This window comes from Mustela nigripes, chromosome 9 (assembly GCF_022355385.1).
Source record: "Mustela nigripes isolate SB6536 chromosome 9, MUSNIG.SB6536, whole genome shotgun sequence".
In the NCBI taxonomy this organism is placed as follows: Eukaryota; Metazoa; Chordata; class Mammalia; order Carnivora; family Mustelidae; genus Mustela; species Mustela nigripes.
This window is the reverse complement of record NC_081565.1, coordinates 24881719-24895741: the sequence shown is the minus strand read 5'-3', so window position 1 is coordinate 24895741 and position 14023 is coordinate 24881719. Positions and strand designations below refer to the sequence as shown.

The window sequence follows — 14023 nt, the reverse complement described above, 5'->3', positions numbered from 1 at the left end:
TTGATACATTTTAATGTGCTAAGAGCATTTATCCAAATTTCTTTATTGTTAACTTTTTAAAATTTCTTCCTGGGGCTACAATTTGATTTCCCCATTCTCAAGAGTCAGTATTACTATGTTTTCAGAGGTACAGAAGTTGCATAAGTCAGTAGATGATCAGTGATACAGAGAGCAGATGCTAGAGTTACTTGATTGGGCCTTATACACCAGCTATTTGTTTGTTTGTTTGTTTGTCAGCAAGGGAACCACAAGCAGGAGGAGAGTGTGAAGCAGACTTCCTGCTGAGCGAGGAGCTCAATATGAGGCTCCATCCCAGGATCCTGGGATCATGGCCTGAGCCAAAGGCAGCTGCTTAACGGCTGAGCCACACAGGTGCCCCCCCCCCCCGCAACTGTTTATTCTTATTTCTCCAAATGATCACCTTAGAGAAGGATAACACAGGAAAGGTAGGATGAGAGAAGCTCAGAAAACTACTTAAATGTGCCTTAGTCCTTTCATCTGTATTGTAAAACATGGAGTGTCCTGTAAAGTACAAAACTTAAAATTATCAGGAGAAATGTTGGTATGAATTTGAGGGACACCACTGGCATGACATTTCATTATAGGTGTTTGTGTGTTTAGGCCAATTTTGTTCTTGAGAAACCACCAATTAAAATGCATATTCTCCTTGTTTATCTCTACCTTAGAGAAGTTGCGCGTGTGCACAAGACTACGTTATTCATAGTCCAAGGCAAATAGGAACCAACTTAAATACATTAGTAAGGGAATGACTCGACCTGTAATTTATTCATATTAGAGAGCAGTGCTAGTCAGAGTGATAGTGGGCAGCATCAGCATCACTGGGAGTTTGTTTGAAGTTAAACCCTCACCTAAATCAGAATTATCTGGGGGTGGATCCCAGAAATCTGTATTCTTGGGCTTCCTGAAGTGCTACTGGCGAATTAAAGTATGTAGTATATATCATATTGAGTGAATGTGTTTTTAAGGCTTTGTTATCAAGTGAGAAAAACATTACAAAACAATGGGCAATAATCATAAACCAAACAAAAGCTACAAAACAACATCATATATTTTCTCTTCTGTGGCTGTGTATAGCAATGTGCAGAAGAACAGTAGCAACGAGACGGCACACTAACTCATAAGTGGTTTCCTCTGCAGGTGGGCAAGAAGTGGTGAGGTAGAATCAAGGCTGAATAATGGTGGTTCAGCCGTACCTCACTCTTATCTGAGATATATAAAAGGAAATTTTAAAGCATTGTGCAGAACAGCACAGATTGTTCTGTAAGTGAACTGGAATGAAGGAGATTAATCCTGTCAGGTAGTAAAATATATTATACATGGTGGTAATGATTTCAGTAATTTACAATGGCTCTTACTAAAAAGAGTGCTTAAGTAAATAGATGGTAGTCTAAAAACAGACCAGAACACATACCAGGGACTTAACATAAGATAAAGATGTAATTTGAAACCACTGTGCGAAGATGCTGTTGGGATTAATGTCTAGCCAAATGGAAGGGGGAGGATGGGTCATATACCTTATACTTCTAAAAATAAATTCTAGGTAGATAAAGAATCAACATAAAAGGAAACTAAACTAGAGAACATAATAAAAATAAAAATAATCTTAATCAAAGAAGTCATAGAAGGAACAGTTGGTAAATTTGACTACAGAAGGAATTTAAAAGTTGAGAACCAAACTGAAAATTCCCTTTGAAGGGCTTGGTTTGGTCAATTAAATGGAGTACTGTATGTCTGGGGAAAATAGGAGGTCATTGTGGTTTTGCTGACATGAGATAATTAAGTTAAATAAAACACACCCAAAGGCAAGACACAAGTCATTATTATATAGAAACTGGTAGTAGTGATTATTCCCTGGGTAGGGGACTTGGGCAGGAGAATTATTTGTTCTATATATAACTATATATAATTCTTTTCAAAGTTTTGCCTTCTATGTAAGTTAGCTTTGCTATCTAGTTAAATGAAGATCATTTAAAAAGTTACACCAGAAAATTAGTTTAATCATATCAGATGTTATGATGCCAGGCACTTTGCGAAATACTTTACCAGTAGAACCCTACATACACCACTTTGGGATACATGGATATTATTATGGACTTCATTGTATTGATGAATAAACTGAGGATTAAAAAATAATTAATGAATTCAGACTTAACGTATTTCCCTTGTTCTTGCTGTGCATAGGTAGGGGGAGGGGGGCAGAAGAAGAGGGGGAGAGAGAATCTTAAGCAGCTCCATGCTCAGTGCAGAGCCTGACATGGGGCTCGATCTCATGACCCTGAAATCATAACCTGAGTCGAAATCAAGATTTCGACGCTTAACTGATTGAGCCACCCAGCTGCCCATACTGTGTTTTTTTTTTTTTTTTTTTTAATTGGGAGAGGTGTAAGTGTGTGTTTTGTTGTATATATGTTTTAATCTAAACTGCCAGCTGCTACCTTTACTAGTTTGTAAACTTCAACTTATTTTTCTTTGGCCTACTCTTCATGGTCTTTCATAATCTTGTTTTCGTCTGCTTTGTTTTCTAGACTCATCTTCTGCAATTGCCCAGCAGAAACTTAGTCCTTTTAAACTGGTTTGCTTTTGGTTACAACTTGGATTTTAACATACCTCTCCATTTTTTGTTTTTTGCTATGTTCCTTGACTTGAATGCCTTATCAGCTCCTGCGTGAAAAACTGACCTATAAGACCTAACCGAAATTCTGTTATGTAAAGATTTCCCAGGCCTTCCAGCATAATGTGGTTTCTACGTTACCTCTTTATTCTGTACAGGTTTCCCCCACTGTTTGAAAATAGAGTATTCCTATGAAACCTTTTGTAAGCCAAAGTGGCATAAGCAAAGAAATAATTGCAAAGAAGCAGTTATCATAAATTTATGTGGAAAAGTTTTGAGCATTTCCAGACCTATAAAATAACCTCTCAGGCTTTTCTGAACACACACACACACCTTGGTAATGGAGGCACAGAATAAATTTAGATGAAGTGCAGATGCTCACAGACACAGTTATGGCAGCTTGATGCTGAGATGCTGAGTATGGTTCTGGGGAAGGAGCTTCGGGGCCCGCGCTGGCTTCTCAGGGTGTGTTCCTCTGTAAAGGCTTGCTGTTAAACAAACAAAACACTATTTTCACTTTTCTTGTATAAGCAGAAATCCTCTTTAGAGAAAATTCTCTTCAGATTTCTTCTGGTTAGTGAAAATGGATACTAATGTAGGTCTTGCGTTGTTTGGTATTTCTTCTATTGTGACTTGACTTACAGGTTATTTAACTTATAAATTCTTTTAGGGAAATAGTTGTGCATTATCTTTTTTTGTATTCCTTAAATGGTAAACATTCTGTTCAGTTGTTATTTTCTATCTTTGGACATTTAAAATGAGGCATTTGTAGAACAGTATGAATATTAAGATTGAAAATTCTTCCCAAACCATAAATGTTATGGATAAAGCTTTGGGGTTTAATGTAGAAGATGGTTTAAAAACTGTAGCCAGACTTATACATTTGATTAAAATCAAACAGTATCTTTACAATTTGGACCATTACTAAACTTCAGTGTAAGTTTTATGTACTTTCTGATGTACAATTTTCTGAAAACCTTTTGCAGTACATCAGGAGATTCTTCTCGGTCAAACCTTTTTGAAGATGCAACCAGTGCACTGGGTAAGTATCTACCTTATAAATAACCTTACAAAAGGTAGGGAGGAGGTTCTAATTTCATTTTTCTAGATCATGAAAATGTTCATTTTCATGGTTGCTTATTATCAAGCTATTAAATGATTTAGATAATTATTTGATTAATATATTACTAAAGACTTTGTAAGTTTGTGTGTTACATATTGAATTCTTTAAATTGTACTATTTAAAGTATTATTAGAGTCAAGCATATTCTTTTGGTTAAAGCAGGTTATTTTCTATTTTTCAAATGTGAATTTTAAATGAAGTCTTAACAGAGTTTGAACTGTTGATAGGTTTATTTAAAAATATTTATAAAACGGGTATAAAATGTTACTAAATCTTCTTTGCACATCTTTATTCCAGTTTGGAGCCCTGTCATGTCCCATCTCTGTCTTGTTGCTTTTATGGTACTGCAGTGAATGTACCTTTTTGTCCCAGCTTTAACTATTGAATAATGCTTTTTCATCTCCCCTTCACACTTAGTCTGTCAAAATCAGTCCCCCCTCCCCCATTTTCCCTTTGTGATACTTCTAGTACGTTTCCTACTTTCCTGCTAATTGTTGGTCTATTGGCTGGCAACTCCATCCCTCTCCTTTCTTCTGTTCTCTATTACTGGAAATGGTAGGGAGGAGAAAGACTAGGAACAGCAGCTTCAGTGGTATGGGCTTCTAGCTTCTTAGTTGCTGCAGCAGCAGGGTTCCAACAGCAATAGTACCTCATATGATCTGGGGAGTTGGCCTCTGACCTGATGACTTGAACTCCATGATCCTTTCATTGCCATGGAAATGGCATCTTGGTTGTCCATAGCATGTAGGGTCAAAATGGTTGTAAGTAATCAACGTAAGGTCACCTGGATGTACCATACCCACATTTACTCTTTTACATTTACTGTGTTCTGGGACTAGTCTGCTGTCAAATGAGTCTGAGTTAGTGTCCAGTCAACAAAACAGAAATCCCTTTCAGACAGGGAAAGGCTTAATCCTAAGAAATTATTAGTGAGATACTGGAAAGACTATAAGAGGTGACCCAGAAATCAGTCAGGTGCCGTCTGCCTACAGAGCTGGAACCACCTGGCACTTGCCCCTTGTGCTCCTGAACTGTCTGGCTGACACCACTGCCACCTCCGTTGGAAAGCACGATGTTGCCGAATTCTAGCTGCCGCTGTTAGATGCCTAGTCCTTTGAAGGCAATGTTGTACTTTTATGTCTCTGGCTCGCTACACAACTTAGGTCATAAGACCCTTTTACTCTTTAATCCTCCCAGTCTTTACATTGATACCCTGCTGCTTTAAACTTGCCTTCTGTGGCTATAACACTGCTCTTTTCTTGATCCATGCCTCTTGAGTATTCCTTTGCAGGCTTTCTAGTTAACTCTTCATTTTATCTGACCCTTAAGTGAATGGATCTTCTGTGGTTCTGCTAGAGATCATAGTTCAAAGTTCAAACTATGGGACTGGCAAATATCACCCATATACTGTAAAGATCCCCAAAATTATAATTCCAGTACACATCTCCCTCTGAGTCCCCAGACTCATTCTTTTTTTTTTTTTTTTTTTAAGATTTTATTTATTTATTTGACAGAGACAGATCACAAGTAGGCAGGGAGGCGGGCAGAGAGAGAGAGAGAGGAGGAAGCAGGCTCCCTGCTGAGCAGAGAGCCCGATGCGGGACTCAATCCCAGGACCCTGAGATCATGACCCAAGCCGAAGGCAGCGGCTTAACCCACTGAGCCACCCAGGCGCCCCCCAGACTCATTCTTTAAGCCACCATGTGGAAAGTCTACAACCTCCATAAACTCCTCAGGTTCCAAATGGAATCCTATTTTATCCTCCCATCTGATTCTTCTTTGTTCCTCATTGCTTGCATCATCATCTCTACCATATGTTGGCATTGTCCTTGACCTCCCCGCCTCTCATGGGCCATTTAGCTCAGGGTCCTGACAACCCTCCTTCCTGAGGTTCCTGGAATAGTTTGTTTTCGCTGCCACTTGACTACTGTAGTTCACAGCCTTATCTTACGGATAACTCCTGCATTATTCGTAACTGGTCAGTGCCGTGTCATAGTGGACTTCATAAAAGGCAGATCTAATGAGGTCGCTGTTAGTTCCTTTCACAGCTCTGTGTGACCTGGAAGATAAGACCACAGCTCACTCTTAGTGACACAACAAGGTTCTTCATCACTACTCCACTGTAACCTCATTAGCTCTCTATTGTGTTGTCCATTGTCTCTAGTTTTTCTGTGAGTCATTTGCCCTTATACTATTACTATCTGGAAAGTATCACACTGCTTATAGGCATCTCTTTCTGAGTTCTATAACTTGATTAATTAGGAGGCATAATTTTAGGAGGTGTAGCTTGATGACTAGGTGTGGGACTCTGGACTCTTAACAGCCTGTGTTAGTATCTGTACCATGACTTACCAGCCATTGTTAAACCATGATCATAGTAAACCTTTCTCATGGAGTTATTGTGAGGATTAAATGAGAAACGCCATGTCATAATAGTGTAGTTCAGATACTCCACAGTTCTTAATTTTGTTTATATTGATGCTAATTTCTGTACCTGGGAACTTGATTACTGAAGGGATATTGACACTTAAGTGGCTTTGTGCTAGAGTCATTTGAATGGATAATTAAGAACAAATATATTAACAAGTCCTTTATGGAAGGGGAAAGGAAAAGTCATTATTCTAAGCAAGATCATGAATGCTACATTTGCTCAAGGATATTTAATTTTTTTAAACTATACTTTCATAGCTATTAAATGCCTTTATTGAAAATTCTGCAAAAAAACAAAACAAAACAAAGCACTCAACTGATGAGTGTCACCTGTGCCAGGGAAATGGCAGTGTAAAACGACAGGGTCCCTTGTACAGCTGAACTTTTTGTTCAGATGGGGGAAAGAAGTGGTGAAACAAAGTAAATTGAAAATCACGATTAATGATTTTAAGGAAACTAAGGGCTCCCATTAAGAAAATAGAAGGTACTTTACTTGGGATAGTTAGGCAGTACATCTCTGGGATGTATTCTCAGTTTAAATTGAGAACTGGAGCTGTGAAGGAACTGACCCCTCAGAGAAGAGGGGGGGTGTGTGTGTGTGTAAAGGTTCTAGGACTGATTCTAAAAGGTATGACTTGTGAAGTAAGCTGGAAAACAACAGCGTGGTTGGAGTGTGGTGTGTGGAGATTGTTGAGTGTTGGGAACCCAAAATGAGATGAGGTTTCTTTTTTAAAAAGCTTGCTTTTCCAGCCGGCAGAAGAATAGATTATAGGCTCGGGGGCAGGAGAGGAAGCAGGGTGTTATCCAGATGAGAGATTGTTGTGGCCTGGTCTTGAGTGAAGGCAGTGAAGAAAGTGGGAAGTAGGCAGTTTTGCACTGTATTTCAGATGTAGGACCTAGCAGATAACACTGGTAGATAAGTGATGGAAGGGAAGGGAGAGGGAACTTGCAGTCACCAGGGTTCCTGGTTCTTGGGCTTGGGTGGATAGAGGTGCTGGTTATTGAAATGGAGAAAACAGATAATGGTGGGACACATCTGAGAGGGAAATCTTATAGATTCAAAGTCACAGATCAATATTGGCTAAGGAGTGAGTGGAATGTGAAAAGTGGACACAGCCTGTGCAGTTAGCTATGGCTGGAAAGGGAAGGCAGCAGACAGATGGACCAGTTTCTGAAAGAGGAATTATTATCCGACCAAGGGGGTTGGCTTCTGCTTTTAGGATGACATTCTAGGATATAGTCAACTGCTGATCAGGATGATTAAATGGAGAGTGAAAGATGGGAGGTAGACAAGAGAGGATAACCAAAGGGTCCAGTTCTTTAAGGAGACAAGAAAGGGAATGGTACCCATAAGAGAAGTGAAAGACAAGATGGCTTAAGTGAAGTAAGTTTGGTGTAGAGAGCTGGCTTTCTTTTCAGACTGTTGTCTGTGGTCTGACATTTCCATGAAAAGCAAGTTTGGGTTGGCGGTAGCCCGTGGGATGTGACTTCCTGGGATAGCAGCGCTTGGGGCATTACACAAGATCTGTATATGAAAGCCTAACTTTCCTGCTTCTAACCTCCTTTTTTCTTCAGCTTTGGTAATAAAAGATGTCGAAGGAAAACTGAAGTTGTTACAGTAGAATTGATTGCTTGAAATATCCCTCCTTTGTGTTTTCAAAAAATTAGTTCATCAGTCTCTTCCAGGTTGCCTTCTCTGACCTGCTAATTCTCTCGTATATTTGTATCTGATGTTTTTATTGTACTTACTACGCATACTGTGTTAGTTTTCTGTTGCTAATGTGATAAGTTTCCACAGACTTCTTGGTAGGAAACAACAGATGAGCACCTATCTTAAGGTGCACAGTAGGTTAGAAATCTAACATAGTCCTCACTGGACTAAAATCAAGGGGCTGAATCACTGGGCTACCATCAAGGCAGCAGTCCTTTCTGTACATTCCAGGGGGGGAATCTCTTCTATGTCCTTTCAGTGCTTCTGGAAGCTGCCCGCATTCCTTGGCTTATAGCCCCTTTTTCCTGTCATCAGGCAGCAGCATAGCATCTGCAACCTTGCTTCTTTGCTCTTGTCTTTAGATCTGTTTTTCTGACCCTCCCCTCTGTTTTCCTTCTGCTTTTAAGAACCCTTGTGATTACATCGGGCCTACACAGATAATCTGGGATAATTTCTCTTTCTTAAAGTCAGCTGATTAACAACCATAATTCCACTTTGCCTCATAACCTAACACATTTATAGTTTCCAGGGATGGGCAGGGGGGCATTATTTTACCCATACACATATATGTTGTAGTTTGTTCCATTACTCATTTTTGTACCCCTAGTCCTGTAGTGCCTGAAATATTGTTTATACATTCAAGAAATACACGGGAAATGCATATTTATTAAATGTTTTCTTTCTTTTCCTTCCTCCCATGCCACACATCTTTTCTTAGTGACAGGTCAGTCTTATGAGAATATGGTAACTGAAATCATGTCAATGGGATATGAACGAGAGCAAGTGATTGCAGCCCTGAGAGCCAGTTTCAACAACCCTGACAGAGCAGTGGAGTACCTTTTAATGGTGAGAAATATTTCACTTTATTTATTGTAGTTTAATGCCGAAGTCTCAAAGACTTTTAAGGAACAGTAATAATTCACAGGAGAATGAGAATATATGCTAGTAATTTATGTAATGTTTGTATTTTTCTTAATTTGCTAACATCTTGTGTTGGTAAAATGTAACCTCTTCTAAAAGATTTTGATGTGATTTTTATTTAGGAAACACCATGGCTAAATGAGTTGTAAAATTGGCTCTCCACTTAGAGTAGTAACTTCTACCCCATTCATGTTATCCTCAAAGGATGACAGTTTGGAGTGTGGGATAATTTTTTAAAATCTAATCTACCATTTTAGTGGCTTTTTTGATGGCCAGCATACTCCTGGGTATACTTTTTTTTTTTTAAGATTTTATTTTTATTTTATTCGACAGAGAGAAAGAACACAAACAGGGGAGCATCAGGGAGAGTGAGAAGCAGGCTTCCCACTGAGCGGCGAGCCCGAAGCGGGAAGCCCGAAGCAGGACTTGATCCCAGGACCTGGGGATCATGACCTGAGCCGAAGGCAGATGCTTAACCAATTGAGCCACCCAGGCACCCCTCCTAGGTGCTCCTCCTCTACGATAGAGGGCAAAAGTAACAAGTTGGAAGCCCGCAACCAATTTTATTTGTCTTATGCTGTGTACATTTTTATAATTAGTTGCCAACTTTTAAAAATGAAGAGATTTCACTTACAAATTTAGATAGCTAAGAAAAAGAAAAAAAAACTGACATCCTAAATAAAAACTTGAAAGGGGTGACCAAGTGGCTTAGTTAGTTAAGCATCTGACTCTTGAGCTCAGCTCAGATCTCAGTCTTGGTCGTGAATTCAGGCTCTGAGTTTGGCTCCGAGCTGGGCATGAAGCCTAGGTTAAAAAAAAAAAAATAAAAGACTTAGAAGATAGATGGGTAGATTGATTAATTAATTCAGAGAGCTGGTTTGTCTGGACAACTTGGATTCTGGATTTTTGTAAGGGTTTAGGAAAAGTTTTAGATCATAGACTCTTTTTAATTCATTATCTTCCCATCCATTCCCTGGTTCCTGATATAATAGCATGCATTTAATTCAATGTATGATGTTATTTACCTGGTTCCATTCACATTTGAATTGTTAGCTTATTTATTGTCAGTAATAGTCAAGGAAGTCTCAAAAACATTTGTTTCTAATGCCCGGAGTGACATCTCATGCTAGCAGCCATTACCGTTCATGTGGTTCATTATGCATAATTCTTCATATGTTTATGGTTTCAGCTTCTGATTTATTGGGAAATGGAAGCATTAACCATTATCCTCTTTTACCCAAATGTAATACTTCCTTCTTAATTCTTCTCCTTCACAATCTATGTGGATTTCATAAAGACTTTTTTGATATGTTGTATATGAAAAGTCTTGTAAATCATGCATCAAAATAGTGCTCCAGAAGTCTCAATGCAGTTTAGATTATAATAAGTTCAAAAGACAAATACTATAAACTTAGAAAATATTGAAATATTTAAGGTTCTTACATCTACTTTTGTAAATTTTGAATAATTTAATTTTTTGTATGTGATACTTCCTGGAGAATGCTTTCTCAGAACCGTGTTTCAGTAGAGGAGCTCCTCCTTGCTTGGCCCCTGTTGCCACCTGCTCTGTCTCCATTAGATTTTTACCCGCCTCAGGATTCATTTCAGAACTGCACATGTGTCAAAACCTGTTTCTTTGGATAATTTTCAGCTTTACAAATGCAAACCTTGCTATCACACAGCTGGTGAAAGTTTCCCTGAAATTCAAAAAATAGAGTAATGCATAGCATAAAAAACAAATGTCCAGTTTTGATAAGGTTTGTATTGATATTTTTAAAAATTATATTATTATATACAGATTTAGGATCTTTGATGTTAGATGTAATATGTTGCTGTATGTAAACATTTTATGACTTATGTTTTAAATTACAAATCTCTTTATATCTTAGATCTGCACTGTCTAGTAAAATAGCTATTAAGTAGTGTTAAGTACAAATAGTTATTTGAATTGAATAAAATTAAAAGTATATTAAAAATTAGTTTCTTTAGTAACATTCGCCACATTTCAAGTTCTCAGTAGCTTTGTGTGATCAATGAATATTTTATTAGCATAGATACAGAACATTTTTGTCATAATGGAAAATTCTACTGGACATTGTGCTGCCTTACGTTATTGCACTATGGGTTCTTCTATATCATGCTTAGGTCATTTCTAATCTAATCCAAATATACACAGCTTTTAGATAAGTCTTAATCTTTTACTTTTAATAGAAGCAGATATCTGTTTGATGCTTTTGGAAATTAGACAAGCACATTAAATAGATCAATAAATCTTTTTCTTTGTATAGTATTGAACTATCTTTGAATGACAAGATATTTTAAAGCTGGGAAATTGTATTGTAGGGGATCCCTGGAGATAGAGAGAGTCAGGCTGTGGTGGACACCCCTCCTGCGGTCAGCACTGGGGCTCCTCCATCTTCGGTGGCGGCCGCTGCGGCGACTACGACGGCATCGACAACCACAGCGAGCCCTGGAGGTTAGCATGGGCTGGTGAGGGTGTGGGGGCACAGTCCTGAGTTTCTAGTGTGAGGTGAGGCTTGTTCCTGGAGCATCTGGAGGACTCTTTATACAAGTTCTCTATCCATTAATGTTAAAAAAGGGCCCAAAACAAATTCTCCCAAGTGGCAATTGCATTAACTTCTCGCTGAGACCTCAGTGCTGTAGTTTTGGAAAGGGCACATTCTGTTTAGCCTGTTCCGAGGAAGAGAGGCTTCCCAGTTTGCATTTTGTGTTAACATTCTGAAGTCATTCAGAATGTTTGCTCACCTTGTCTCTTCTCTTCCCCTGTGCATATCATAAACTATGTGTAATTTCAAAGCTGGGACAATCTTAGTCGCTGTTATTACCACCAAAGAAATAAAGCACTGAGAACTTTGAAGACATGTATCTAGAGCTGAAAGCCAATCTTGAATTCACCTCTGTTTACTGGTCAGCATCCACCCTTCCGTTGATGAAGGTGTGACTACAGAGGAGGCCCTAGAGCCTTGGTGGGCTCAAGTTACTTTGTTCTCCTTCAGGCTCCGTTCTGTACACAGTAGTGATAAGGTAATTTAAACTTCATTTTGAAGAGGCCCTTCTTGATGCTTTTCCTAGCTCTATGTAATGACCGCTCCTGTTGACAAAAAGCCATGAGTATTTTGTGTACGGTCTCCCAGAGAACAGGCTTTCATTTTTGTGTACAGTCTCCCAGAGGACAGGCTTTCATTTATGCAGAGTTGGCACAAGAATGGAAAGAAGAGGCCACAGCTTTTGTTCAGGTAGGGACTGCTGTCCCATTTAGCAGTCCTTAGTTAATTTAGTTCCTGAGTCTCATTTTCTTCATCTATAAAACCGGTGTCACAGAAGGAAGGTTACTTCTCATACTCATTTGGCCATTTTAATTTGAATGATTTTCTTGAATAATTAAGGAAATAACATCCGAAAAATGCCCATAATTCATTAGTAACCTCAAAAACATAGTTACATGCAATTCTTGGTTTCCTGTAGTATGATCAGAGCACAACCACTACCCCCCAAAATTGGCAAGTTCTGTCTTATTTGGCATCCTTAATATTTATGATTGCCATGGAATTTTGGACTAAAGAGTTCTAAATGTATTAGGACTAGATTGACCTGTAGCTTATTTTATTCTCTAAAGATTATTTATTTGACAGCAAGCACACACAAGCAGAGGGAAGGACAGAGGCAGAGGGAGAAGCAGGCTTCTCTCAGCAGGAAGCCTGATGTGGGACTCGATCCCAGGACCCTGGAATCATGACCTGAGCCAAAGGCAGATGCTTAATGACTGAGCCACCCCGGTGCCCCTATTTGTAGCTTATTTATCTCAAGCTTTTATAAATTAAAAATGTTTGAAGCTTAATTGTAATAACCAAAATTGTCTTCCTAATTATAATTTAAGTTTGTATTAATAAAACTTCTGATCTGCATATCTCATCTCTTAACTTTTAAGTATTATCTTTCACTTCTTTGGTTTAGAATTTCCTAGGAATTCGAGCTCAGATTGTTTTGTTTTGTTTTGTTTTCTTAAAGGTTTGGGTTGTATTAGAAAGTGGAATTTTTGGTTTTGTTAATCCTAGATAAATATTTTTCTTAGGAACAGTGTTAGTACTTTTTATTTTGATAGAGTGCATGCAGATCATAATTTCTCGTTGTTTGATGATACTAACTACCTCTAACAGTTGTAGGAAAACTTCCTTCTTTCAGTGTTCTGCACTCTACCTATACCGGTAGGAGTAATTTCTATAGTATAAGACTTGCACGTTGGTATAGTTGAAAGATTTCTGTCATTATTTACTCCCATTTTTATATACATCTGAGAACTCATCAAATTTTTTGCTTGTCAGTGTTTGCTGTCTAAAATTATGATTGAACCACGTATATGTATATATATTGTGTACATAATTACTGCTTTTGTTTATAATGTTATGTGATTTTTAGGACATCCACTTGAATTTTTACGGAATCAGCCTCAGTTTCAACAGATGAGACAGATTATTCAACAGAATCCTTCCCTGCTTCCAGCATTGCTACAACAGATAGGTCGAGAAAATCCTCAATTACTGCAGGTAACTATTTAATCGAAGTTAATTTCAAAAGTGGGTTTATAGAATATATCCTATTTTTTTTTAAGTCCATGTGACTCCCCTTCCCCTCCATAAGCTCTGTAAACTTTTCTCTTGAGTTGCAATCAATAGTATGTGCTATAGATTAGATGTACTAAAAAAAGAGTCGGAGGGTGGAGGTAGGTTAATTTAAGTTGGTCAAATAATAATTTGATTATTATAAAATAATCAAATTATTGATTAAAATTATTGATTAAAAAATCTGAGAAACTCTTTGTGAAAGAAATCATTTATAAAATCTTTTTTCCCCAAACTTAATGTTAGTGGAGCACTGCCTCTTAATACCCATGGGCTTATTTAAACCTCAAGTTATGAAACTCAGCATTGTACTGCGTACTAGTATGGAAGATACAGAAGTTCTGTTTCTTTTTATAATCCCCAAATAGTTTTTTTTAACATTGATTTGGGAAAATGGGACCCATTTATGAAAGAGAATTTGAATTCCCTTAATTCTTCACTATTTACCTCACTGAAAAGTGCCAAGTTTTTTTAATAGTATATAAGAAATCACATCCTTCCAAAGATGAAATAATTCAGAATCATTCTAAAAATAAAGCAGTTACGAAATTCTAGCTTTCTCTGCT

General features: G+C 38.0%; 1 protein-coding gene across 1 annotated transcript in view; it reads left to right on the top strand.

The window, feature by feature from the left end:
* RAD23B (RAD23 homolog B, nucleotide excision repair protein) overlaps positions 1-14023 on the top strand; it is a 42304-nt gene that overhangs the window by 21590 nt on the left and 6691 nt on the right. Inside the window, exons 5-8 of the mRNA XM_059411129.1 lie at positions 3619-3674; positions 8615-8742; positions 11161-11293; positions 13255-13382. Coding sequence (XP_059267112.1) covers positions 3619-3674; positions 8615-8742; positions 11161-11293; positions 13255-13382 — 445 coding nt within the window. The remainder of the gene's footprint in view (positions 1-3618; positions 3675-8614; positions 8743-11160; positions 11294-13254; positions 13383-14023) is intronic.